This window comes from Salmo salar, chromosome ssa01 (assembly GCF_905237065.1).
Source record: "Salmo salar chromosome ssa01, Ssal_v3.1, whole genome shotgun sequence".
Taxonomy (NCBI): Eukaryota; Metazoa; Chordata; class Actinopteri; order Salmoniformes; family Salmonidae; genus Salmo; species Salmo salar.
In genome coordinates this window covers 65,915,216-65,938,280 of record NC_059442.1, presented here as the reverse complement: position 1 = coordinate 65,938,280, position 23,065 = coordinate 65,915,216, and the positions used below count along the sequence as shown (strand labels likewise).

At 42.4% G+C, this 23,065-nt stretch overlaps 1 protein-coding gene and 1 pseudogene across 2 annotated transcripts in view; one reads left to right on the top strand and one right to left on the bottom strand.

The window, feature by feature from the left end:
- The first annotated feature begins 64 nt into the window (after positions 1-64).
- LOC123727332 (fibronectin type 3 and ankyrin repeat domains protein 1-like) lies at positions 65-6,134 on the top strand (annotated as a pseudogene).
- Positions 6,135-6,508: 374 nt separating this feature from the next.
- adam12b (ADAM metallopeptidase domain 12b) overlaps positions 6,509-23,065 on the bottom strand; it is a 167,404-nt gene continuing 150,847 nt past the window's right edge. For both annotated transcript variants that reach the window (XM_014204336.2, XM_014204340.2), the window contains exons 22-23: positions 9,010-9,179; positions 6,509-8,894 (exon numbers count right to left, since the gene is read on the bottom strand). In XM_014204336.2, coding sequence (XP_014059811.2) covers positions 8,840-8,894; positions 9,010-9,179 — 225 coding nt within the window. In that variant the 3' untranslated portion in view covers positions 6,509-8,839. The remainder of the gene's footprint in view (positions 8,895-9,009; positions 9,180-23,065) is intronic.

The following is a 23,065-nucleotide window of genomic DNA, read 5'->3' as shown; positions in this document are numbered from 1 at the left end:
GGATCAATGATGGAACAGGGCAGCCAGGGCACAATAGAATAGAGAACAATAGTTTGAATAGAACATGGCCAGCGTGGAGGAGTGTGCGGCTGTGCACAGCTGCATGGTTAATACTTTATTGTGCAATTTCACATTTGCAACAATGGTGCAAACATAGAGAATGAGATGAATATTGCAACAGTAGCAATAAATCACAGCGTTGTCCAAACTTCGAAGGATTTCCCGCACATCAGGTTTTCCCGCAACCACCGCAATGTGGTTCCCATAGCAACCATCATCAAAAAGGCATTCATTACACAGTGTGAAAAACGTTTCACTAGTTAGCTAACGTAGCCAGCTACTGTTTCAGTGCGGCCCTAGAGTCGATGTCTGCGCCCCCGCGGAAATCAAATTAGCATAAGAAAAACATCACCATACAAATCATTCAATTTCAACTAGGGATATCTGTTTTTTTGCATTGGATGAGTCTCAATCTACTGCATCAGCATATGCAGAAGAAAGGTTAAAGCTAGAGATGTTTTTGTCAGACCATGAAAACCGAAAATCGGTCTCCTAACAAAATAATCTGTATCATCCGAATGGTTTGGCCTACAAACTGTTATGACCCATTTATGTAAAGATGATACTCTCCCGAACACGATTTGCTCTATGACCCACACAACGCCCCCACAAGCGTCATGGGACAGCCGATCTGCCAATTTATGTCTGTAGCTTCCGAATAGTGGGCTACACAGTAATATGTAATATACGGTCAATTACCGTGAGACTGGCAGTATTTTACATGACAATAGCCTGCGGACAAAATTTCATGACTGCCACAGCCCTAACTCTCAATACAAGTAGCTAAAAGTTGACCCACACCTTATCCCTTTCAATGTCTGTGTTGTTCTTGAGGCTGCCTTAAACCATTCAAGACACCATCTCCTCGTCATAGGTAAAGTGGGTCACCATAGCATTGACCTGAGCTGGTAAACAGAGGAAAATTGACCATGGACAGGCCCACTAGAGAAATGGACCTGCTTCTCTGTGGAAGAGATGGACCCCAAATCACACACATACAGTAGTGGTTCATGCATGTATGTTTGTTTATTCCATGTGTAACTCTGTGTTGTATGTGTCTAACTGCTTTGCTTTATCTTGTCCAGGTCGCAGTTGCAAATGAGAACTTGTTCTCAACTAGCCTACCTGGTTAAATAAAGGTGAATACAAAAAAAAAAATGCAGTGGTGATTTTAGCAGATTTTTTTGTTGTTGATTTTTGTCGACTTGATACATGATGATGACTGCAAGCCAAGATTTTGAAAGTATGATGTTGACATGATCAGTCCAATCAAATCTACTGTACATATAACTGATTTGACGTAATTTTATCTGTGGCCAATGACCTTGAGCCTTCTTGGATCGGCACTTCTAATGTAACTCTATGGCGCCACCCAAGGGGCTAGAATTTTTGAGGTCTCCCCTTAGACTTGGTGGTGATGTAGTGTCCTCATGAGTGACAGAACACTGAGCCAATCACGACGCAACGCTCCATATTTTCTGCTGGCTTATCCCACCACCACAGAATGCACTGAGCTAGGCTGAAACACCTGCATTTTGGAGCTGCCTTACTCCAGAAAACAAAAAAGAGACCATGTTTGTATGCGGCTTTATTAACTCAATGACATATATTTTTTTTACATTGTTTGCAAACTGATATGTGACATGTATTAATGGAAAAATAACATGCAAAACAGGCAAAACCTGCCCTGAATGACGGGTCGCCACTAGGTGCATGGGTAAAATCACTGGGGAAGCCAGAAAAAAAGCCATATTACAACCTACAACCTCTATAACCTGTTCATATGTCTTGTGACCGTGATACAGTGCATTTGGAAAGTATTCAGACTCTTTGACTTTTTCCATATTTTGTTACGTTACAGCCTTATTCTAAAATGGATTAAATAGACAGAAGTGTGCTATATGGCAGACCAATCCGAACTCATCTCTCGGCATGTCCAGCCCACTCATTATCTCAGCCAATCATGGCTAATGGGAAGGTTGCTGACTTTTTCTGTGGCTAAACCAACTAGGCTCGTAATTTATCAATTTTATTCATATTGACAGATGTCTTGCAAGTTTCTTATTAAGGCAGATGAAACTTCACATGTTCCAGAATGCATTTCTGCCCAAAAACACATTTTGTTAAAAAAAAAGATTACTTTCAAATAGCTTTCGTGTGAAGTAGTGACCCGCGACATACTCCTAGTTTCCTGAAACAGGTCACATATAGACAGGTGTGTGCCTTTCCAAATCATGTCTAATCAATTGAATTTGGAAGCAAAGAAACGCACACCTGTTTAGGCGAGGTGCTGGCTAGCTGAGTAGAACACCTGAAAAAGAAAAGGAGAGCCTTTGGTGTTATCATGTGCTCCACTAAGGCAGTTATTTATCTAATAACTTGTCCTTGTGGTAAAAATGATGTGGTTAAAAAGAAGCGCAAAATAAAAGTACGAATCTCGGAGCATCGTAGCACCTTTGGTGCAAAAACTCAACGTACCCAGTTGCAGACCACTTTTTGGAAGCAAACCACAAACTACTCTAGGAGAGGGGGTGACCTTGACAATTTAATTTAAAGACCCTTGCTCCCTTCGGTCTCAATGAGGACTTTGATATGAAGTCATTCTTGTGATTATTATGATTTTGGTATTCATTGTACATGTTTGTAGGCCTAGTATGTAGCCTAATTGTATCTATGGATTGTATGCTATCATTCATGTTTTTTATATGTTCTATTTATATCTGTAAATCAACCAACGATATCAAGCCACCCCGGCCATGATTACAGACACCTGTGTGTGTGTGTCCTTTGAAACTATATAAACTAGTGACCCGCACTGTTTGTCATTATATCCCTTATGAAGACAGCTTGTCTGTCAAAACGTTGGTTATTAGTTTATAAAATTATTGCATCTGAGCTCCTAGAGTGTGCGGCTCTCCTTTTCAATCAATTGAATTTACCACAGGTGGACTCCAATCAAGTTATAGAAACATCTCAAGGATGATCACTGGAAACAGGATGCACCTGACCTCATTTTTGAGTCTCATAGCAAAGGGTCTGAATACTTATGTGAATAAATAATTTCAGTTTTTTCCTCCTCTCTATCATTTTGACGAAACAGTCTATCACTGTCATACAGTACACGCTTTTACTTTTTGTTGTCTGGCTGAAATGCTTGCTCGCTAGTCTAACTTTCATTCATGGGCAGCGTTAGCTATTTAACATTAGCCTTCTACATCTAGCTACATATTGAACTTCCATCCTCTCAGGCCAGGGTCACAATGTATGAATTAATGGTTGGATCAGAATCACCGTTACAATCATTGGCCAGCACGGATAATTAAGTCAAACCAAAAGTCCAAATCCCTATCTTCCTCCATGTCTAATTTAGGAAAGGACCAATTTTAGCTAGCTAGCTAGCCAAGAGTGTGCAAAGCTGTCATCAAGGCAAAGGGTAGCTTCTTTGAAGAATCTCAACTATAAACTTTAAAAAAAATTGTTTAACAGTTTTTTGGTTACTACATGATTCCATATGTGTTATTTCATAGTGTTGATGTCTTCATTATTATTCTATAATGTAGAAAATTGTAAAAATAAAGAAAAACCCTTGAATGAGTAGGTGTGTCCAAAATGTTGACTGGTAATGTATATAATGTCCTGTATAATGTAATGTAGCTGGGCACCTTGCTGTCATAGCCTACAGTCGTGGCCAAAAGTTTTGAGAATTACTCAAATATTAATTTTCAAAAAGTTTGATGCCTCAATTTGTATGATGCAATTTGCATATACTCCAGAATATTATGATGAGTGATCAGATGAATTGCAATTAATTGCAAAGTCCCTCTTTGCCATGCAAATAACCTGAATCCCCAAAAACATTTCCACTGGATTTCAGCCCTGCCACAAAAGGACCAGCTGACATCATGTCAGTGATTCTCTCGTTAACACAGGCATGAGTGTTGACGAGGACAAGGCTGGAGATCACTTTGTCATGCTGATTGAGTTCGAATAACAGACTGGAAGCTTCAAAAGGAGGGTGGTGCTTGGAATCGTTGTTCTTCCTCTGTCTACCATGCTTACCTGCAAGGAAACACGTGCCGTCATCATTGCTTTGAACAAAAAGGGTTTCACAGGCAAGGATATTGCTGCCAGTAAGATTGCCCCTAAATCAACCATTTATCAGATCATCAAGAACTTCAAGGAGAGCGGTTCAATTGTTGTGAAGAAGGCTTCAGGGCGCCCAAGAAAGTCCAGCAAGCGCCAGGACCGTCTCCTAAAGTTGATTCAGCTGCGGGATCGGGTCACCACCAGTACAGAGCTTGCTCAGGAATGGCAGCAGGCAGGTGTGAGTGCATCTGCACGCACAGTGAGGTGAAGACTTTTGGAGAATGGCCTGGTGTCAAGAAGGGCAGCAAAGAAGCCACTTCTCTCCAGGAAAAACATCAGGGACAGACTGATATTCTGCAAAAGGTACAGGGATTGGACTGCTGATGACTGAGGTAAAGTCATTTTCTCTGATGAATCCCCTGTCCGATTGTTTGGGGCATCCGGAAAAAAAGCTTGTCCGGAGAAGACAAGGTGAGCGCTACCATCAGTCATGTGTCATGCCAACAGTAAAGCATCCTGAGACCATTCATGTGTGGGGTTGCTTCTCAGCCAAGGGAGTTGGCTCACTCACAATTTTGCCTAAGAACACAGCCATGAATAAAGAATGGAACCAACACATCCTCCGAGAGCAACTTCTCCCAACCATCCAGGAACAGTTTGGTGATGAACAATGGCTTTTCCAGCATGATGGAGCACTTTGCCATAAGGCAAAAGTGATAACTAAGTGGCTCGGCGAACAAAATATCGATATTTTGGGTCCATGGCCAGGAAACTCCCCAGACCTTAATCCCATTGAGAATTTGTGGTCAATCCTCAAGAGGCGGGTGGACAAACAAAACCCCACAAATTCTGACAAAGTCCAAGCATTGATTATGCAAGAATGGGCTGCCATCAGTCAGGATGTGGCTCATAAGTTAATTGACAGCATGCCAGGGCGGATTGCAGACGTCTTGAAAAAGAAAGGTCAACACTGCAAATATTGACTCTTTGCATCAACTTCATGTAATTGTCAATAAAACCCTTGACACTTGTGAAATGATTGTAATTATACTTCAGTATTCCATAGTATCATCTGACAAAAATATCTAAAGACACTGAAGCAGCAAACTTTGTGGAAATTAATATTTTTGTCATTCTCAAAACCTTTGGCCACGACTGTACATGATTCAGTACGGCTGTGGGGTAAGATTGGCGTCAGCATTTACAAGCTACACTCTATTCTCTACAGTAAATGTAAAGTGCACTACTTTTAACCAGAGCCTTAGTTTAACTATCCAAAAGGAAGACTAAAGGAAGTAAGTTACAATTTTGAGGCTAAAAGGCATGTTGATTGTTGTCTCAGTTGGATGTTAGAGACAACGTGCCCCACTGACTGGACTCCTTTGATGAGGGTGTCAGCAGTCAGTGGGAACCCAGCGATGGCCTCTCTCCTCATCTAAGCCGGGGCTGATGTCGACACCAGGACAAGGATGGGAAGACACCACTTATGGTACACTCCAAACACTTCTTCACAAACTTCTGATGTGCCACTAAAGAGGTTACTCACGGTGCAAACTCATCGAGGCTCCTTCGAAAATAGGACATTGGACAGGGCAAGCAGTCAATACAACAACTGTGTCTGCTAGGTGGCAGTGTTGAACCACCATGAGTTGCTGGTGCAGTTGTTGTTGGACAGGGCCGACCACGATGTGAAGAACGAGGCAATGACAAGTAACAGCATGGGTTCTGTTGCGATTAGAGCAATTTAAATCATTCTAGAATTGACTGATATTTTTGTCTTTGCAGTTTGGGCCAGGGGAAGCTGAAATAGCAAAGGCCTTTGGGAGAGAGGTAATGCTTTCTCCATAAACATTACTGTTGCGTTGTACAGTATGTTACTGTTATAGTGAATATATGAGCAAGTGTTGTTTATTATTTTTTCCCTACAGAATTTCATCAGTTTATTAGAAGGACAGAAGAGTATAGTCAGAGATGGTATAGTCCATTAGTAAAGGGCTTAGGTTGACAGCCTCATTTTTTTCATAATTTCTAATAGCTTTATTATTGTTGCTTATTTTTTAACACATTGTATGTATGTATACTAAACCTGCATTTTTATCTGGATATTTGTTTTGCATAACAAAAGATTTTTATGGCTAAATGAAATAATAAACCACCAAGAATTGCCTCAAGACTCAAAGGACTGACTTGGTTACGCTATACTGTACAGATGTCTGATAAAACCTTATCCTATGAGAGGGAGACACATTTCACATTGCTGTGCCAATGAGTCATGTATTATTATTTGTAATAATGTGTTTGTGTTGTCTTCTACCTACATTCGCCTGTACAGTCAGCAAAATAAATGCAAATAAATCAAATGAACAGCATAAGAGAAACCTCATTTATTTGGCTCCGCAATAATGTTCAAGTACTCCAACTGCTCCAGAATCCAATCTTTTACCATAATCCTCATTCCAAATGGAGTTTAATAAAAAAAATACATGTTTTATTGAACAGGAGAAACCATCACATTGTGGTTCTCACTGCTCTTGTAAAATAAAATAATGATTGCTGACAGATACTATATTTACACTAACTGTACAATGGCTTTTAATTTGAAAATGTAACAGTGAAACAAAAAATACAGTACATTTGTAGAAAGCAACTTTTACATGTGAATAGATCTGAAGATCTGACAAATGCTGACATCAGATAGCAGTTTATCTAAATCTGTAAAAAGGAACATATACAGTGATTACTAAAAGTGTAAATGCAACTACGCAATGCAAGTCTGATGAGTAGCGAGTAGTGCATTCCACAATATTGAGCGACAAGACATACACTGCATTATGAGTACACGCACATGCATCCATTGAATTAAAGCACAACAGTATATTGGTGATCACAATACATTGCAGACCAGGTTTGATATTTTGTTTTACACCTACAATAATGCAACCACATGTGCCCCTGTTTACTGCTGTACTGAATACTTTTTCATGTAAAAGTTCCCTCCTGTTGAAACAACCTTGCAAAAGTAGTTATGAGAGTGAGGTCATAACTTCATATGGTAAGCTTGCTGCTACACACACGCGCAGGCATGCACGCACACACACACCCCGTGCCATGCCAGGTGACTGAGCAGTATGATGAACACTTACTCAGCACCCATCAGAGCTATATTTAATTAACCATATTGTGGCCAAGACATTATGTACCCACAGTCTCTACTTTAATTTGGACAACATTTTAATGTATTGAAAATCAATTGTGTCACTTAGTCCACAAATTAAAGTAAAGTAAAGTTTAAAGGGAAAAGAACAGGACATTCAGTACAGGTATTGGATATATTTGCTGTAAGACTGTAATATTTCAAAGGACAAATTCAACTTAATTGGAATTGTCTTGAAAACCTCAAGGAGAGTTGTGTGCCAATGTGTGAGACCGAGCTCCAATACTAAATGAATAATGATAACCATGAGGTCAAGTACCGGCAATTACCTCATAAAGTAAACCACTTGTGCATACTTTTGTCTGAGTAAACTTTGAAAAGATAAAAATGAATAAAACATTGGACACCATCTAAGTGGGGTTTGGACTGTTCACAACACTGAAGTCATCTTGACACCACAGCATCAAGTGAGCTGAAGTGTAGCACGCTCCTCCACCAGCCCAGTTATATTGCATTATTTGGTGTTGCTGTAATTCTCTGGAACCCAGCAGTGTCAGCTCATTTTAGACTCTCCTGGCCCCGCTGGGAGCATTACGTATTACACAACTGCCAGCAAATACTCCAAACTGTGTGTAAGAGAGTTGAGTATTTATGAAAGCGGTGACTACAGCATATCCTTCAAGTCTGTGGTCACAACATGAACTATTAAGGGCATGTAAGAGCCCAAAATCATTTGTAAGTTTGTAAACGTGTTCAAGTTCGCCAGCGGAGAAAAACTTCAAGGTCAGAGATACTTTTCTCTGTGGTACTGTAGTTCTATACTTGGGTCCAATACCCTGTCAATGAACTCATATTAGGGTACATACTGTATGAATAAAGATCATGTATGTAGATCATGTATGAATACAAAGATCGAACAATAATCCAAAATGTCAATTCTCAAGTATGTGTCCATTCTGAACAATTCCCTTGCTTCTGCACCGAATTGGATTACTTGAAACCAGTGGAGGCTGCTGAGGAGAGGACGGCTCATAATAATGGCTGGAACAGAGCAAATGGAATGGCATTAAACACATGGAAACCATGTGTTTAATGTATTTCATACCATTCTACTTAATCTGCTCCAGCATTACCACAAGCCCGTCCTCCTCAATTAAGGTGCCACCAACCAACCACCTGTGCTCGAAACACACCTCAATTGACAAGTCCAACATGTCAGTCCGACACTGTTGCTGATTATGAAGTGAGTGGATGCCTTGGAATGTGAAAGCAGTTCTTATTAATGACAAACTGAACATAAACTCCCAGTCCCTAACACTGCTGCTTAGTGAGTTACAAGACATTAAATAGTTCATTTGTACCTGAGTGAGGACAACAAAAGCACCTTTCAGAGGCATAGCACCAATGTTTGAAGTCAGTCCCCTTTTCCTAAAACTCTGAGACCCTTTCAAAGTTGCAAAGGTCTGGTAGAGTCTTGTAGTGCAAATATGGGTCTCCATCCATAGAGCTCCCCACTATTCCATCTCCATTTCTTTGTGATCAGCGGTCGAAATGATGAGTCTTAGGCAGTCTCAGGGATTGTATGGGTGCATGTCTGAAAAGGGAGAAAAAAAACATGCAGAGCAAAGATTACATTTTTTTTCATACATTTTTCATTCATACAGTATATAGCTATAAACTTTTGCCAGCCAGCCCACCGTAGAACAGACCTGTTTGGTTGTGGGATGGTGAGCAGGGGCCTGGGCACGGTGGGGATGGGGATAGGGATGGGTCCAGGGAGGCGGACCCCCACCACCGAGGTGCTGCTTTCCACCCAAGCACGCCTGTCCAGAGGGTCTGCAGGCAGGGGCTTCTGGGGCGGACTGGGCTTCTCACGGTCCTAGGAACGACAAACCAGAAGTTGAAGAGTAGTGTTGGCACAGAAACCTCACTAGAGGGCACTGTGTTATAGAGTTCATCAGAATAATGTATCTGTCTGTTCTGTAGCCACCACTTCCGTAGCAACTCTCTCTGGAAGGTTATCTAAATGAGGTGCCATCATGTGTTACTAATCTAAAATGGGGAGGGCGAGGTAATGGCAAACATCTGCTAGCAGCATCCCAGCTGCTCTGCACAGTTTGTAGGAGGAAAGGAACAAACCTTGCGCAACACTCACAAATAAGTGCCAAGTTACAGCAAACACCAAATTCAAAGGATTTAGAGAACAGAATGAAGTGTTAAAGGCAATTCTACTGTAACAGAATGATGCAAAGACTCCAATATGAAACTTTAAAATGTAAAAATAAACTATGATTGCGAAGTTAAACAAACCATACATCTCTATGTACAAGGATGATTTTTAACAATTTCCTCTGAACATTTTACAAAAACACATTTACTTGAAGAACAATGCAGATACAAAGTTTGCTAACAGAATGACGGTTTGTGCTGTTTGAGCCGTCATTCTGTTACCAAACTTTGTTTTTTTAACATAGAGATGTGCATAGAGTTGAAGGGTTTGTTTAACTTTGCAATCACTGTTTTTTGTTTAAAGTGAAAAATCGGAGTCTCAGCATCGTTCCGTATCACCACAATAGGAACGAGAAAGCATGCCCATGCTTGCACATGGAAAAGTATCGCTCGAGTCTGACAAAATGGAATGTAACATTGAAGATAAAGTTCGTAATGACACAATTGCATGTGTACAACATCTGATGACCTACATCACTATGCTTGGTGTTTTTGGAGCTTTTTTTTATCCGTGCCCTGGCACTGCAGAATGAGCATGAGGTATATCGCTGGTTGGGGTCTGTTTCTCAAAACCAAGTGAAATCGTCCAAAAAGTGTCTGGAATCTTCTATAACATGCCATTTATATAACAAATATGAGCTTGTCCTTCAAGGGTGGAAAGTGTGTCCTGGACTAGATGACTTTGTTGGGACTTCCAGCTCTGTAATGTTTCACACATCAGCAAGAAGGTGATTTACATCAACCATGCTTGAATAACTGTGACCCCCTGATGTGAAAGATTATTATTCCATTATGTGAGTGGTTTGACCATGCATACATGGCAGCGGTAGGTAGGCATGGCATAGTGTGGTAGGTAGAGAAGTGGGGTTGTAACAGCACCTGAAGACATGACGTGTCATTTAACGAATCAGTTATGAATGGCCATCCCCAGTGATGTCATCATTAGTGGCTACTCTGTTGTAGTCGATCAAGCTCTTAGACCAGATACGACTGAGTCTACAGTACTAGTGTTAATGTTTTGTAGCTTAAACCACATCTTGTTACTTGGACTCAGTTAAATTGTATTAGGACAAGCAGTGGAGACCACTTCTTGTGAAACAGCGGTCTGTTTGTTGCTTCAATTTGCCTTTCGAAACGCTAAACTCAAAGAATAAGATCACCTCCTGGGGATGGCAGCTGAATCGTCTCCTGATGCAGTTAAACCAGAGGCGCCACAGAGGTTGAAATAAAGACCTAATCAGATTGAAGCCTTCTCTCCAGCCTGGTGTGGCTCCCAGTAAGTAGAAGTGCCTCTAACCACTCATCTCGAATCAGATAGGTTTTCCTCTCTCTGATAGTTAAGGGGTAGGGTAATCTGATACTAGATCTGTTGTTAAGGGCATCTAATACCTCAAGTGTTGTGTGTCTACCTCTCTGTGGTGGGTAGATGGAGAATGAATCCCACACAGCGGGGGTAGTGCTGGACCCGATACTCCACTACTGCAGGAGTCTATGTAGATGAGACGTCACCTTGGACACCATATAACATAATATGGACCCCCACATTCAACACCAACTGTGCCCCTCAGCAGACCTCCTAAGTCAAGATGTACCTTTTTGCCTGAACTGTGAAACCTGATTTAGACCATGCTGATGTGACAGGTTAAAGGAAATACTCATAGCCTGTTATACATTAAAAAGTATTAGTAAGTTCATAGCATGTGAGGATCTTAAAACATCTAAGGTTAAAAAGATCAGGCATTCAGTATTAGTTGATAGAGATTGATAACATTCATATAATTGTGTTAAAAAGTTAAAATCCGTCAAGCGTACATAGGGTAAGAATTGTAAAAGGAATGTGTAAACGTTATATTGCTTACTTTATATTGTGGTGCCTAATTGAAGTGGAAAAGTGTTAATCTGTGATCTACTAAATGCTCTTAATCTATGAGCCTGAGATCGATTGCTCTGGTCTCCACCCAAGTTCGCGGGGAAAGCTCGGTCTTTTTCCTCATTGCACTAAAGCTCATTGAGGAAACAATACCGTATCACTCTCGTGATTATTTCTCCCCTTTTTCAGGGGCGTAACATTTTTGGAGGCTCCGCTGAGATTGCTGCACAGATGTCCAGTTTCCACATTCTGGTCGCTGAATTCCGAGCCAGCTAAATCCCCACCTAACAACTCAGGCAGGCTGCAGTGAGGAAAGTGTTGCTGTTCGAGGGGAGCTGGAAGTTGGTGGTTAAGTACGTGTCAACTGAGGCCATTGATCGACCGTCAGAGACAGTAAGGACCATCTAATTCAGAGTCAACTCCTGCACAGTAAAAGTTCATCCTGTTCTGTCAACATGACGACCGCCTTGGAAGAACTACAGGAAGAGGTAGTAGGAGAATTGCACACCCTGACTAAAGACAAGTTACTAGAGATATGTGATTTCCTTGACATATCAGGCGAACAGAGAAGTGATGTTCAAGGCAAATCCCGCATATCATTGATGACTCACATTATGATGTTCCTTGAAAGAGAGGAAGTTGCAGAGTTAGAAGATGGCGGCATGTCGGAATTGTTGCTACTTAAAGACAAAATGACAGAGATGATCAGTGGCATAGATAACAAAACAGGGCAGACTGACCATGATATTGAAACAGCCGGAACACATCACAGAATAGAGGAACTGAGAACTGTAACCCCACAACAAGGGGTGGGAACTGAGCAGATTACTGCAGCCAAAGCCAGTGATTCTCTGGGTCAGCCCCAACCCCATGCCAATCTTCAGGGGAGCGTGCCGCTCTCACCCAGTGCACAGCCCAGCTCATACTGGCGCAAAAAGTTTAACATTTCTGGTCAGATAGGTGAACCGGGCCAGAAAGATAAACTGATTTTTTCCAGCCCTGCCCATCAGATTGAGAATGGACATAACAGAGGCTATCCTGAGGTAGAAATAGTAGACGCAGTAGTCAGGGCTATTTCTCCAGGCTCACAGCTACGCAGCTACTTGGAAGGTAAACCCCAGCTAACTCTTCCCACACTTAGATGTATCCTGCGTTCCCACTTCCAAGAGAAGAGTGCAACAGAGCTTTACAAACAGCTAGCTTCAGAAGCACAGCATAGCAAGGAGACCCCTCAAAGCTTCCTGATGCGCGTCTTAGATTTGAGGCAGAAAGTACTGTTTGCATCCCAGGAGTCAGAATCAGGGCTTAAGTATGAACCTGCTCTAGTCCAGCGCATGTGTTTACACACAGTCCTTACAGGTCTCCAGAGTGACAGTATCAGGATAGACATGCAGCCTCTCCTGCTAGATAGCGAAACATCAGATGAGGTTTTGCTAGAGAAGCTTAATATTGCTTGTGCTAATGAGATAGAAAGACAAAAAAAAGCGGTTAAATGCCCCACAGCCTGCTACAACTGTAAGTGTAGTCCAGTTAGAAGATACGCTATCTGCAAAGTGTCCTGTAAAGGAAGCCAAAGCTAAGATACCCGCAGAACTGTTAACAGAGTTAGCTGAACTTAAGACAGGTGTAGCTTCTCTAAAAGGTCTCAGTGCAGAGATTGCTCAGATTAAGGAGACAATACAGCAGCCTATGTTTCAGTCACCGCCTTGTGCCTATGCCCCAACTCCAGTTAGGAGACCAGATAGGGACCCCCAGCCACCTGCTTCCCAGCAGCAGTATTACAGCAACTACAGTCAGCCCCAAGCACCTGACCCTGCGCAGCATCAATATGCACCTAACCTGTATACCAACCGCTCTGCTCAAGCTCCAAGGAGGTGTTTTGTCTGCCAGCAGGCCAGAACAGATGCACGCTGCACACACTGCTTCCGATGTGGGAGTGGAGAACATTTTCAAGCTGGATGTAAAATCCGGGGAGTCAGACCATCAAGAGAGGCCCCTTTAAACGGGGAAGGGTCACCGCTGAGGGACGAGTGTTAACCTGTTATGGCTAGGGGGCAGTATTTTCACGGCTGGATAAAAAACGTACCCGATTTAATCTGGTTACTACTCCTGCCCAGTAACTAGAATATGCATATAATTATTGGCTTTGGATAGAAAACACTCCAAAGTTTCTAAAACTGTTTGAATGGTGTCTGTGAGTATAACAGAACTCAAATGGCAGGTCAAAACCTGAGAGATTCCTTTACAGGAAGTGGCCTGTCTGACCATTTCTTGAACTTCTTTGCCATCTCTATCTTTTACAAAGGATCTCTGCTCTAACGTGACACTTCCTACGTCTTCCATGGGCGCTCAGAGCCCGGGAAAAACCTGAATGTCATCATCCCAGCCCCAGGCTGAAACACATTATCGCCTTTCTCAAGTGGATATCAAGGGACTGTGGGCTTAGGCACGTGCCCTGGCCGCCCCCGTCTTTGTGATTTTTTCCTCTGTTTGCCGAAAAGGAGATTCCCGGTCGGAATATTGTCGCTTTTTTTACGAGATAAATTGCATAAAAATTGATTTTAAACAGCGGTTGACATGCTTCGAAGTACGGTAATGGAATATTTCGATTTTTTTTTGTCACGAATTGCGCCATGCGCACGACCCTGATTTACCATTTCGGATAGTGTCTGGGACGCACGAACAAAACGCCGCTATTCGGATATAACGATGGATTATTTTGGACCAAACCAACATTTGTTATTGAAGTAGCAGTCCTGGGAGTGCATTCTGACGAAGACAACAAAAGGTAATCAAACTTTTATAATAGTAAATCTGATATTGGTGAGTGCTAAACTTGCCGGCTGTCTAAATAGCTAGCCCGTGATGGCTGGGCTATGTACTTAGAATATTGCAAAATGTGCTTTCACCAAAAAGCTATTTTAAAATTGGACATATCGAGTGCATAGAGGAGTTCTGTATCTATAATTCTTAAAATAATTGTTATGCTTTTTGTGAACGTTTATCGTGAGTAAACGAGGAATCTCTCCCAAATGCAAGGCTGAGAGATGTTTCAGAAATCCTGGACTCACCTGATGATCTAAGGTTGACTGCAGCAAATGGGACTGAAATGCCGTACCTGGGATGGATTGAAACAACTTTTCGGCTAGCCTCTGAAACTGACCAAACAAAGGAACTGATCATCCCAGTGCTGGTAATGAAAGGCTGTCACCTATCTCATCTCATCATAGGTTTCAATGTTATCGAGCACATCCTGACAATGACCGAAAAGACTTAACAATACAGTACAGTAAAAACAGCTTTCCCAAGCCTCAAAAGAAACAAGGTGAGAGCTTTTATACAGGCTGATAGCGCAGAACAGACAGATGAATACGCAGTGAAAACCAAGAAAGAGAAGGTTGCTGTACCAAAACACAGTAGCATTCAGATTGAGTGCCGTGTAGCTTCCCAGCCTTTCAAAGAGGACATGACAATGCTTTTCCAGCCAGACCTGAACACGCAGTGGCCAGACGACCTTGAGTTCTTTGACACACTAGTCAGAGTCAGGAAATGTGTTTTTCCAGTTATCATGCTTGATGTCTCTAACCCCACTGACCACGACATTGCCCTACTAGGACGCACAATAATCGGTACAGTACAAACCATTATGACTGTGTTACCTGCCCAAGTCTTTGAAAAAACTGTCACCCCAGCCACAGTGAATCACACCAGTGTTCGAACCCCATGTACTGCTACTGAACAGTGGGATCCACCAGTAGGTTTAAATCACCTAACCGAAGATCAGAGAGAGATTGTTAGGCAAATGCTTAAAGAAGAGAGTCCCTCCTTCTCCAGATCAGACAATGACATTGGCTGTATTGAACGATTGAAAATGACTATTTCTCTAAAGGACTCTGAACCAGTCAAGCGCACATACATGTCAGTGCCCAGGCCACTATATCAGGAGATGAAGGGTTACCTTTATGACCTCATAGCCCAGGGCTGGGTTAGGAAGTCAAACTCTTCATATTCTTCACCTGTCGTGTGCGTTCGGAAGAAGGACGGGACCCTCCGGTTGTGTATAGATTACAGAGACCTGAACAGAAAGATACATCCCAACCGCCAGCCCATTCCTCTGGTCCAAGACATCATGGACAGTTTAGGTGGTAATTCCTGGTTCTCCCTCTTAGGTCAGGGAAAAGCGTATCACCAGGGGTTCATCTCTGAAGAAAGCAGACCACTGGCAGCATTTGTGACCCCGTGGGGACTCTATGAGTGGATACGTATGCCATTCGGCCTCATGAACGCTCCTGCAGCTTTTCAGCGGTGTATGGAGGAGTGTTTGGAAGGGCTCCGAGATAACATCTGCATTCCTTATCTGGACGACATGCTAGTTTTCAGTAAAACTTTCGACAGCCATGTGAATGATGTGCGAAAAGTTTTGCAGAGTCTCAGAGAGTATGGCATTAAACTCAAACCAAGTAAGTGTGATCTCTTTAAACCCCAGGTCCGTTATTTGGGCAGAATAGTGTCTGCAGAGGGCAGCCGAGTTGACCCAGCCGATTTTGAAGCAGTAAGAGCATTGAAAGAAATCAGACCAGAGACTGTGGGCCAGCTCAGAAAAATGCTTGGTTTACTCACTTACTACAGACAGTACATCAAATACTTTTCTAGGAGGGCCAGCTGCCTGTATGGCCTCCTGAAAGCAGATTCAAAGAAATTACCTGACCACCCACGGAAAACAAAAACAAAGAAAGGAAGTCATGTGGTGCCCTCAAACAAGCCAATCCTGTGGACTAACCAGCATCAACAGGCACTTGAACAGCTGATTGAGTGTTTGCTTCACCCACCAGTCTTAGGTTTCCCTGATTTCACTCAGCCATTTGTTGTACACACTGATGCGTCACACCAAGGCTTGGGAGCAGTTCTTTATCAAAAGCAAGATGGGAAGCTTAGGGTCATTGCTTATGGCTCTCGAACCTTAACAGCAGCTGAGAAGAACTATCACTACCACTCGGGCAAGCTAGAATTTCTAGCTCTAAAATGGGCAATCACTGATAAGTTCCATGATTATTTGTACTATGCTCCGACCTTCACTGTATACAGCGATAACAACCCGCTCAGCTACATTCTGTCTACTGCAAAACTGAACGCAACCACTTCCAGGTGGGTTGCAGAATTGGCTGATTTCCACTTTACAATAAAGTACAGGCCAGGCAGAGAGAACGGTGATGCAGATGCTTTGTCAAGGATGCCACTGGATGTAGAGTCACTGATGGAAGAATGTTCTGAGGAGCTTCCACCAGACACCATTGCCGCCACGATACAAGCAGTTGAGGTACAGAAAGAGGCTGTTGTACCTTGGTCACTTTCAGCTGCATCTATGTCAGTATCAGCTGAAGGTGACACAACCACTGAAACAATCAGCTCGATCCTAAAAGATGGGATAAGAGAAGCACAAGAATCTGACCCGGTCATCCGTCCTGTGCTCAATTTCAAACTGTCTGGTTCCAAACCGCCAGTTAAAGAGCAAAGGGAATCCAGTCCAAAGACAAAATGCCTATTCAGAGAATGGGACAAATTGATAATAGACAGTGATGGCATTCTGTACAGAATCACTACAGCCCGCAAGCAGTTAGTTCTACCAGAGCAGTACAAAGGTAAAGTGATGGAAGAGTTGCACAATAACATGGGACGCCAAGGTACTGACCGCACTGTATCACTAGTATGTGACCGCTTCTTCTGGCCATATATGCAATCTGACATCGAGCACTATGTGACTAAAACTTGTAGCTGTGTCAAGCAGAAAAAGCCAGCCCATGAAACAAGAGCTCCTCTGACAAACATTGTGACAACACAGCCATTTGAACTGGTATGTATAGACTTCCTTCATCTCGACAGATGCAAAGGGGGATATGAGTACATCCTCGTGATTGTTGTTCATTTTACACGTTTCACTCAAGCCTACGTCACCACATCAAAGTCAGGTAAAACTGCTGCAAATCTCATCTTCAATGACTTTGCCCTGAAGTTTGGGTTCCTGTCCCGCATCCACCATGACCAAGGGAGAGAATTTGAAAATCAGTTGTTCCATCAGTTAAAGAAACTCAGTGGCATGGCGGGTCCAGAACAACACCCTACCACCCGATGGGGAACGGTCAAGTGGAACGCATGAACAGAACATTGTTGCAAATGTTAACTTCTCTAGGGCCAGTGGGACGAAATCGTCCCACCTACGTAACAGCCAGTGGAATCCTGTGGCGCGTTATTCAAATACCTTAGAAATGCTATTACTTCAATTTCTCAAACATATGACTATTTTACACCATTTTAAATTTACTTTTTTCGCCATTTAGACAAGACTCTCGTTAATCTAACCACACTGTCCAATTTCAAAAAGGCTTTACAACGAAAGCAAAACATTAGATTATGTCAGCAGAGTACCCAGCCAGAAATAATCAGACACCCATTTTTCAAGCCAGCATATAATGTCACCAAAACCCAGAACACAGCTAAATGCAGCACTCACCTTTGATGATCTTCATCAGATGACAACCCTAGGACATTATGTTATACAATACATGCATGTTTTGTTCAATCAAGTTCATATACAAAAACCAGCTTTTTACATTAGCATGTGACGTTCAGAACTAGCATACCCCCGAACACTGCCGGTGAATTTACTAAATTACTCACGATAAACGTTCACAAAAAACATAACAATTATTTTAAGAATTATAGATACAGACCTCCTCTATGCACTCGCTATGTCCGATTTTAAAATAGCTCTTCGGTGAAAGCACATTTTGCAATATTCTAAGTACATAGCCCGGCATCACAGGGCTAGCTATTTAGACACCCACCAAGTTTAGCCCTCACCAAAGTCAGATTTACTATAAGAAAAATGTTATTACCTTTGCTGTTCTTCGTCAGAATGCACTCCCAGGACTTCTACTTCAATAACAAATGTTGGTTTGGTTCAAAATAATCCATAGTTATGTTCAAATATCCTCTGTTTTGTTCGTGCGTTCAAGACACTATCCGAAGTGTAAAGAAGGGTGACGCGCACGACGCGTTTCGTGACAAAAAATTCTAAATATTCCATTACCGTACTTCGAAGCATGTCAACCGCTGTTTAAAATCAATTTTTATGCCATTTTTCTCGTAAAAAAGTGATAATATTCCGACCAGGAAAGCGTGTTTACGTTCAAAGAGAGAGAAAATAAAAACATGGGATCCCCTCGTGCACGAGCCTCAGTCTGATGGTCCTCTGATAGAGCACTTACCAAAGGCGCTAATGTGTTTGAGCCTGGGGCTGGAATTACATAATTCAGCTTTTTCCCGGGTTCTGAGAGCCTATGGGAGCCGTAGGAAGTGTCACGTTACAGCAAAGATCCTACATTTTCAATAAACAGAGCCAAGAAGCCCAAGGAATGGTCAGAGAGGGTACTTCCTGTACAGAATCTTCTCAGGTTTTTGCCTGCCATATGAGTTCTGTTATACTCACAGACACCATTCAAACAGTTTTAGAAACTTTAGGGTGTCTTCTATCCAAAGCCAATAATTATATGCATATTCTAGTTTCTGGGCAGTAGTAATAACCAGACTAAATCGGGTACGTTTTTTATCCGGCCGTGTAAATACTGCCCCCTAGCCCTAACAGGTTAAAGACACTAACTGAGACACAAAAGTCAAATTGGAAGGAGTCTCTGAACAAACTGGTTGATGCCTATAACTGCAGCCGTTGCGAAGTGACTGGCTATTCACCATTTTATCTTCTGTTTGGGAGATCACCCAGGCTTCCAGTTGAGATGCTATTTGGATTGCGCACAGAGGCAGGTTCCAAGAACCAGCAAGACTACGTGGAGAACTGGAAACGAGGGATGGAAGAAGCATACATCATTGCAAATGAAAATGCTCAGAAAGCCGCTGAAAGAAGTAAGAAGTACTATGACACTAAAGTTAGGAGTTCAGTGCTACAGCCTGGCGAGCGAGTTCTGATTAAAAATCTGACACCAAGAGGAGGACCAGGCAAACTCCGTAACTATTGCGAAGACACAATTCACACACTAGTGAGACAAATGGGTTCAGACCTGCCGATTTATGAATTGAGACCAGAAAAGGGTAGGGGACGCTCCAGGGTCCTGCACAGAAGCCTGCTCATGTCCTGTGACCACTTACCTTTTGAGACACAACCAGAAATGACCAAAGATGACAAAAGTCAGAAAAAAAGGAGACATCAGCCTGCATCACAGCCTCTAGATTCTGATGAAGACAGCGGGGATGAATATGACCTTCATCATGAGCCGCTACAGGTTCCCACATCTCCTACAGTACCTGAGGAGAGGAATGCTGAACCAGCGAGAGAGTGGGAACACAGGCCCCAACCAGTGAAACAGATAGTTGCGGTGCCAGTCCTTGATACGCTACCAACACAGCCTCTTGTTGAAAAGCAGCTGGAGGAGACAACAACAGTTAAAGACCTGCCTGCTGAGGAGATGAACTTGCCTGCTGAAAATGTGCCTGATGATCGTCCACCAAGTGCCTTTCCTTCATTAACTGCTGCTGCTGAACCTGAGGAACCAGCCTACCAGCTGCCACAAAGAGAGAGACACCCTCCAAGACGTATCACCTATGATCAGCTTGGTATCCCTTCCTGCTACAGTATCCAGCCACAGCCACAGTTGTTCCCTGTCCACTCTGCACCAGGACTGGTTCCATGGCTGCCATCACTACAGCAATGTTACTTTCAGCCACCTTACATGTATGGGCTTCAGCAAACATGAGGCTAGAGAGTTGACATGTTTGACCATGGACTACTGACTGATTTCACAGACTGTCACAAGAGACAATTTGCAGACTATACATATAGATCATTAAAATTGATGGACTGTTGATCAATAGTATGAGAAAAGACTGATTATGGACTGTTTATACAGCTGGTCAACAGATATGGACTGTGAATATAACTTGTTAGTTATATTTGAACTGTGACCCGTGACCTCTGCTCAAGTACTACCTTACAGAAGAGGATTTTCTAGGTCCAGTGCATACAGACTATTTAAGAAGACAATGTTGGTAATGTTGGGACAACATTTATTTTGTAGGGGAGAGTGTGACAGGTTAAAGGAAATACTCATAGCCTGTTATACATTAAAAAGTATTAGTAAGTTCATAGTATGTGAGGATCTTAAAACATCTAAGGTTAAAAAGATCAGGCATTCAGTATTAGTTGATAGAGATTGATAACATTCATATAATTGTGTTAAAAAGTTAAAATCCGTCAAGCGTACAAAGGGTAAGAATTGTAAAAGGAATGTGTAAACATTATATTGCTTACTTTATATTGTGGTGCCTAATTGAAGGGGAAAAGTGTTAATCTGTGATCTACTAAATGCTCTTAATCTATGAGCCTGAGATCGCTTGCTCTGGTCTCCACCCAAGTTCGCGGGGAAAGCACGGTCTTTTTCCTCATTGCACTAAAGCTCATTGAGGAAACAATACCGTATCACTCTCGTGATTATTTCTCCCCTTTTTCAGGGGCGTAACACTGACAACCCTTGGGCAGTTAGAAAGCATAGTGGACATTTGGGTTGTAGTAAAGTACTACATGAATATACAGCTCACGAGTTTGAATTTCTGACTTTTTAAAGTTTGGTTTCAAAGATAAATATGTACAAGAGAGCTTGAGTACAAGATAACCTGAGTAATAATAATAATAACTAATAATAATAATAGCAATGATAAATGGGACTTACAGTGCCTTCGGAAAGTATTCAGACCCCTTGACTTTTTCCACATTTTATTAGGTCACAGCATAATTCTAAAAAGGATTAAATCGTTTTTTTCCCACATCGATCTACACACAATATCCCATAATGACAAAGCAAAAACAGTTTTTTTGAAATGTTTGCTAATTTATTAAAAAAGCAATGAAATATAACATTTACATAAGTATTCAGACCCTTTGCTCAGTACTTTGTGGATAAACCTTCGCCAGTGATTACAGCCTCGAGTCTTCTTGAGTATGACGCTACAAGCTTGGCACACCTGTATTTGGGGAGTTTCTCCCATTCTTCTTTGCAGCTCCTCTCAAGCTCTGTCAGGTTGGATGGGGAGCGTTGCTGCACAGCTATTTTCTGGTGTCTCCAGAGAAGTTTGATCGGGTTCAAGTCCGGGCTCTAGCTGGGCCACTCAAGGAAATTCAGAGACTTGTTCTGAAGCCACTCCTGCGTTGTGTTGGCTGTGTGCTTAGGGTCGTTGTCCTGTTGGAAGGTGAAGTTTCGCCCCAGTATGAGGTCCTGAGCACTCTGGAGCAAGTTTTCATCAAGGACCTCTCTGTACTTTACTCCTTTCATCGTTGCCTCGATCCTGAGAAGTCTCCCAGTCTCTGCCGCTGAAAAACATCCCATCAGCATGATGCTGCCACGAACATGCTTTACCGTAGGGATGGTGCCAGGTTTCCTTCAGATGTGATGCTTGGCATTCAGGCATAAGAGTTCCCTCTTGGTTTCATCAGACCAGAGAATCTTGTTTCTCATGGTCTGAGAGTCTTGAGGTGCCTTTTGACAGCCAAGTGGGCTGTCATGTGCCTTTTACTGAGGAGTGGCTTCCATCTGCCCACTCTACCATAAAGGCCTGATTGATTGAGTGCGGTAGAGATGGTTGTCCTTCTGGAAGGTTCTCCCATCTCCACAGAGGAACTCTATCAGAGTGACCATCGGGTTCTTGGTCACCTCCCTGACCAAGGCCCTCGTCCCCGATTGCTCAGTTTGGCCGGACGGCCAGCTCTAGGAAGAGTCTTGGTGGTTCCAAACTTCTTCCATTTAAGAATGATGGAGGCCACTGTGTTCTTGGGGACTTTCAATGCAGCATAATTTGTGGTACCCTTCCCCAGATCTGTGCCTCGACACAATCCTATCTCGGAGCTCTATGGACAATTACTTCGACCTCATGGCTTTTTTTGTGCTGACATGCACTGTCAACTGTAGGACCAATCAAGTTGTAGAAACATCTCAAGGATGATCAATGGAAGCAGGATGCACCTCAGCTTAATTTCGAGTCTCATAGCAAAGGGTCTGAATACTTACGTAAATAAGGCATTTCTAAAAACCTGTTTTCGCTTGTCATTATGGGGTATTGTGTGTATATTGCTGAGGATTAAAAAAAAATGTAATCCATTTTAGAATAATGTAATAAACGTAATAAAATGTGGAAAAAAGTCAAGGGGTCGGAATACTTTCCGAAGGCACTGTATGTAGCGTTTTTCAAGGACCCAAAGTTGCCTTACAATTGTAGAAAAAAAACACAACATACATATACCATCCGTTGTTAGTTTTTACCATGGGGAACTGAACTATGCTAGGCTGCTACACACTCCATTTTCACATATGTGATCCATTTGTTGCCATACCTCAACAGAGACTTTCTCAGGAGAAGGGGATGCATTGGATCTATATCTGTCTCTCTCCATCTCTTACATGCTCTTCCCTTACATCTGGGAGTAGTTATGTGCTTTATACACCAGAGAGAATAGTAACATCTCAAAGTTAATGTCTTCCTTTTTTTTTTTTTTACAATGACGTGCATCTGCCAGCGCACTCTGCACCTCATAAAGCCACGGACATCTGACATGGTGCTCTATGCATACAGATCACCTGCCTGCGTAAGCCCTGAGCAGACAGATT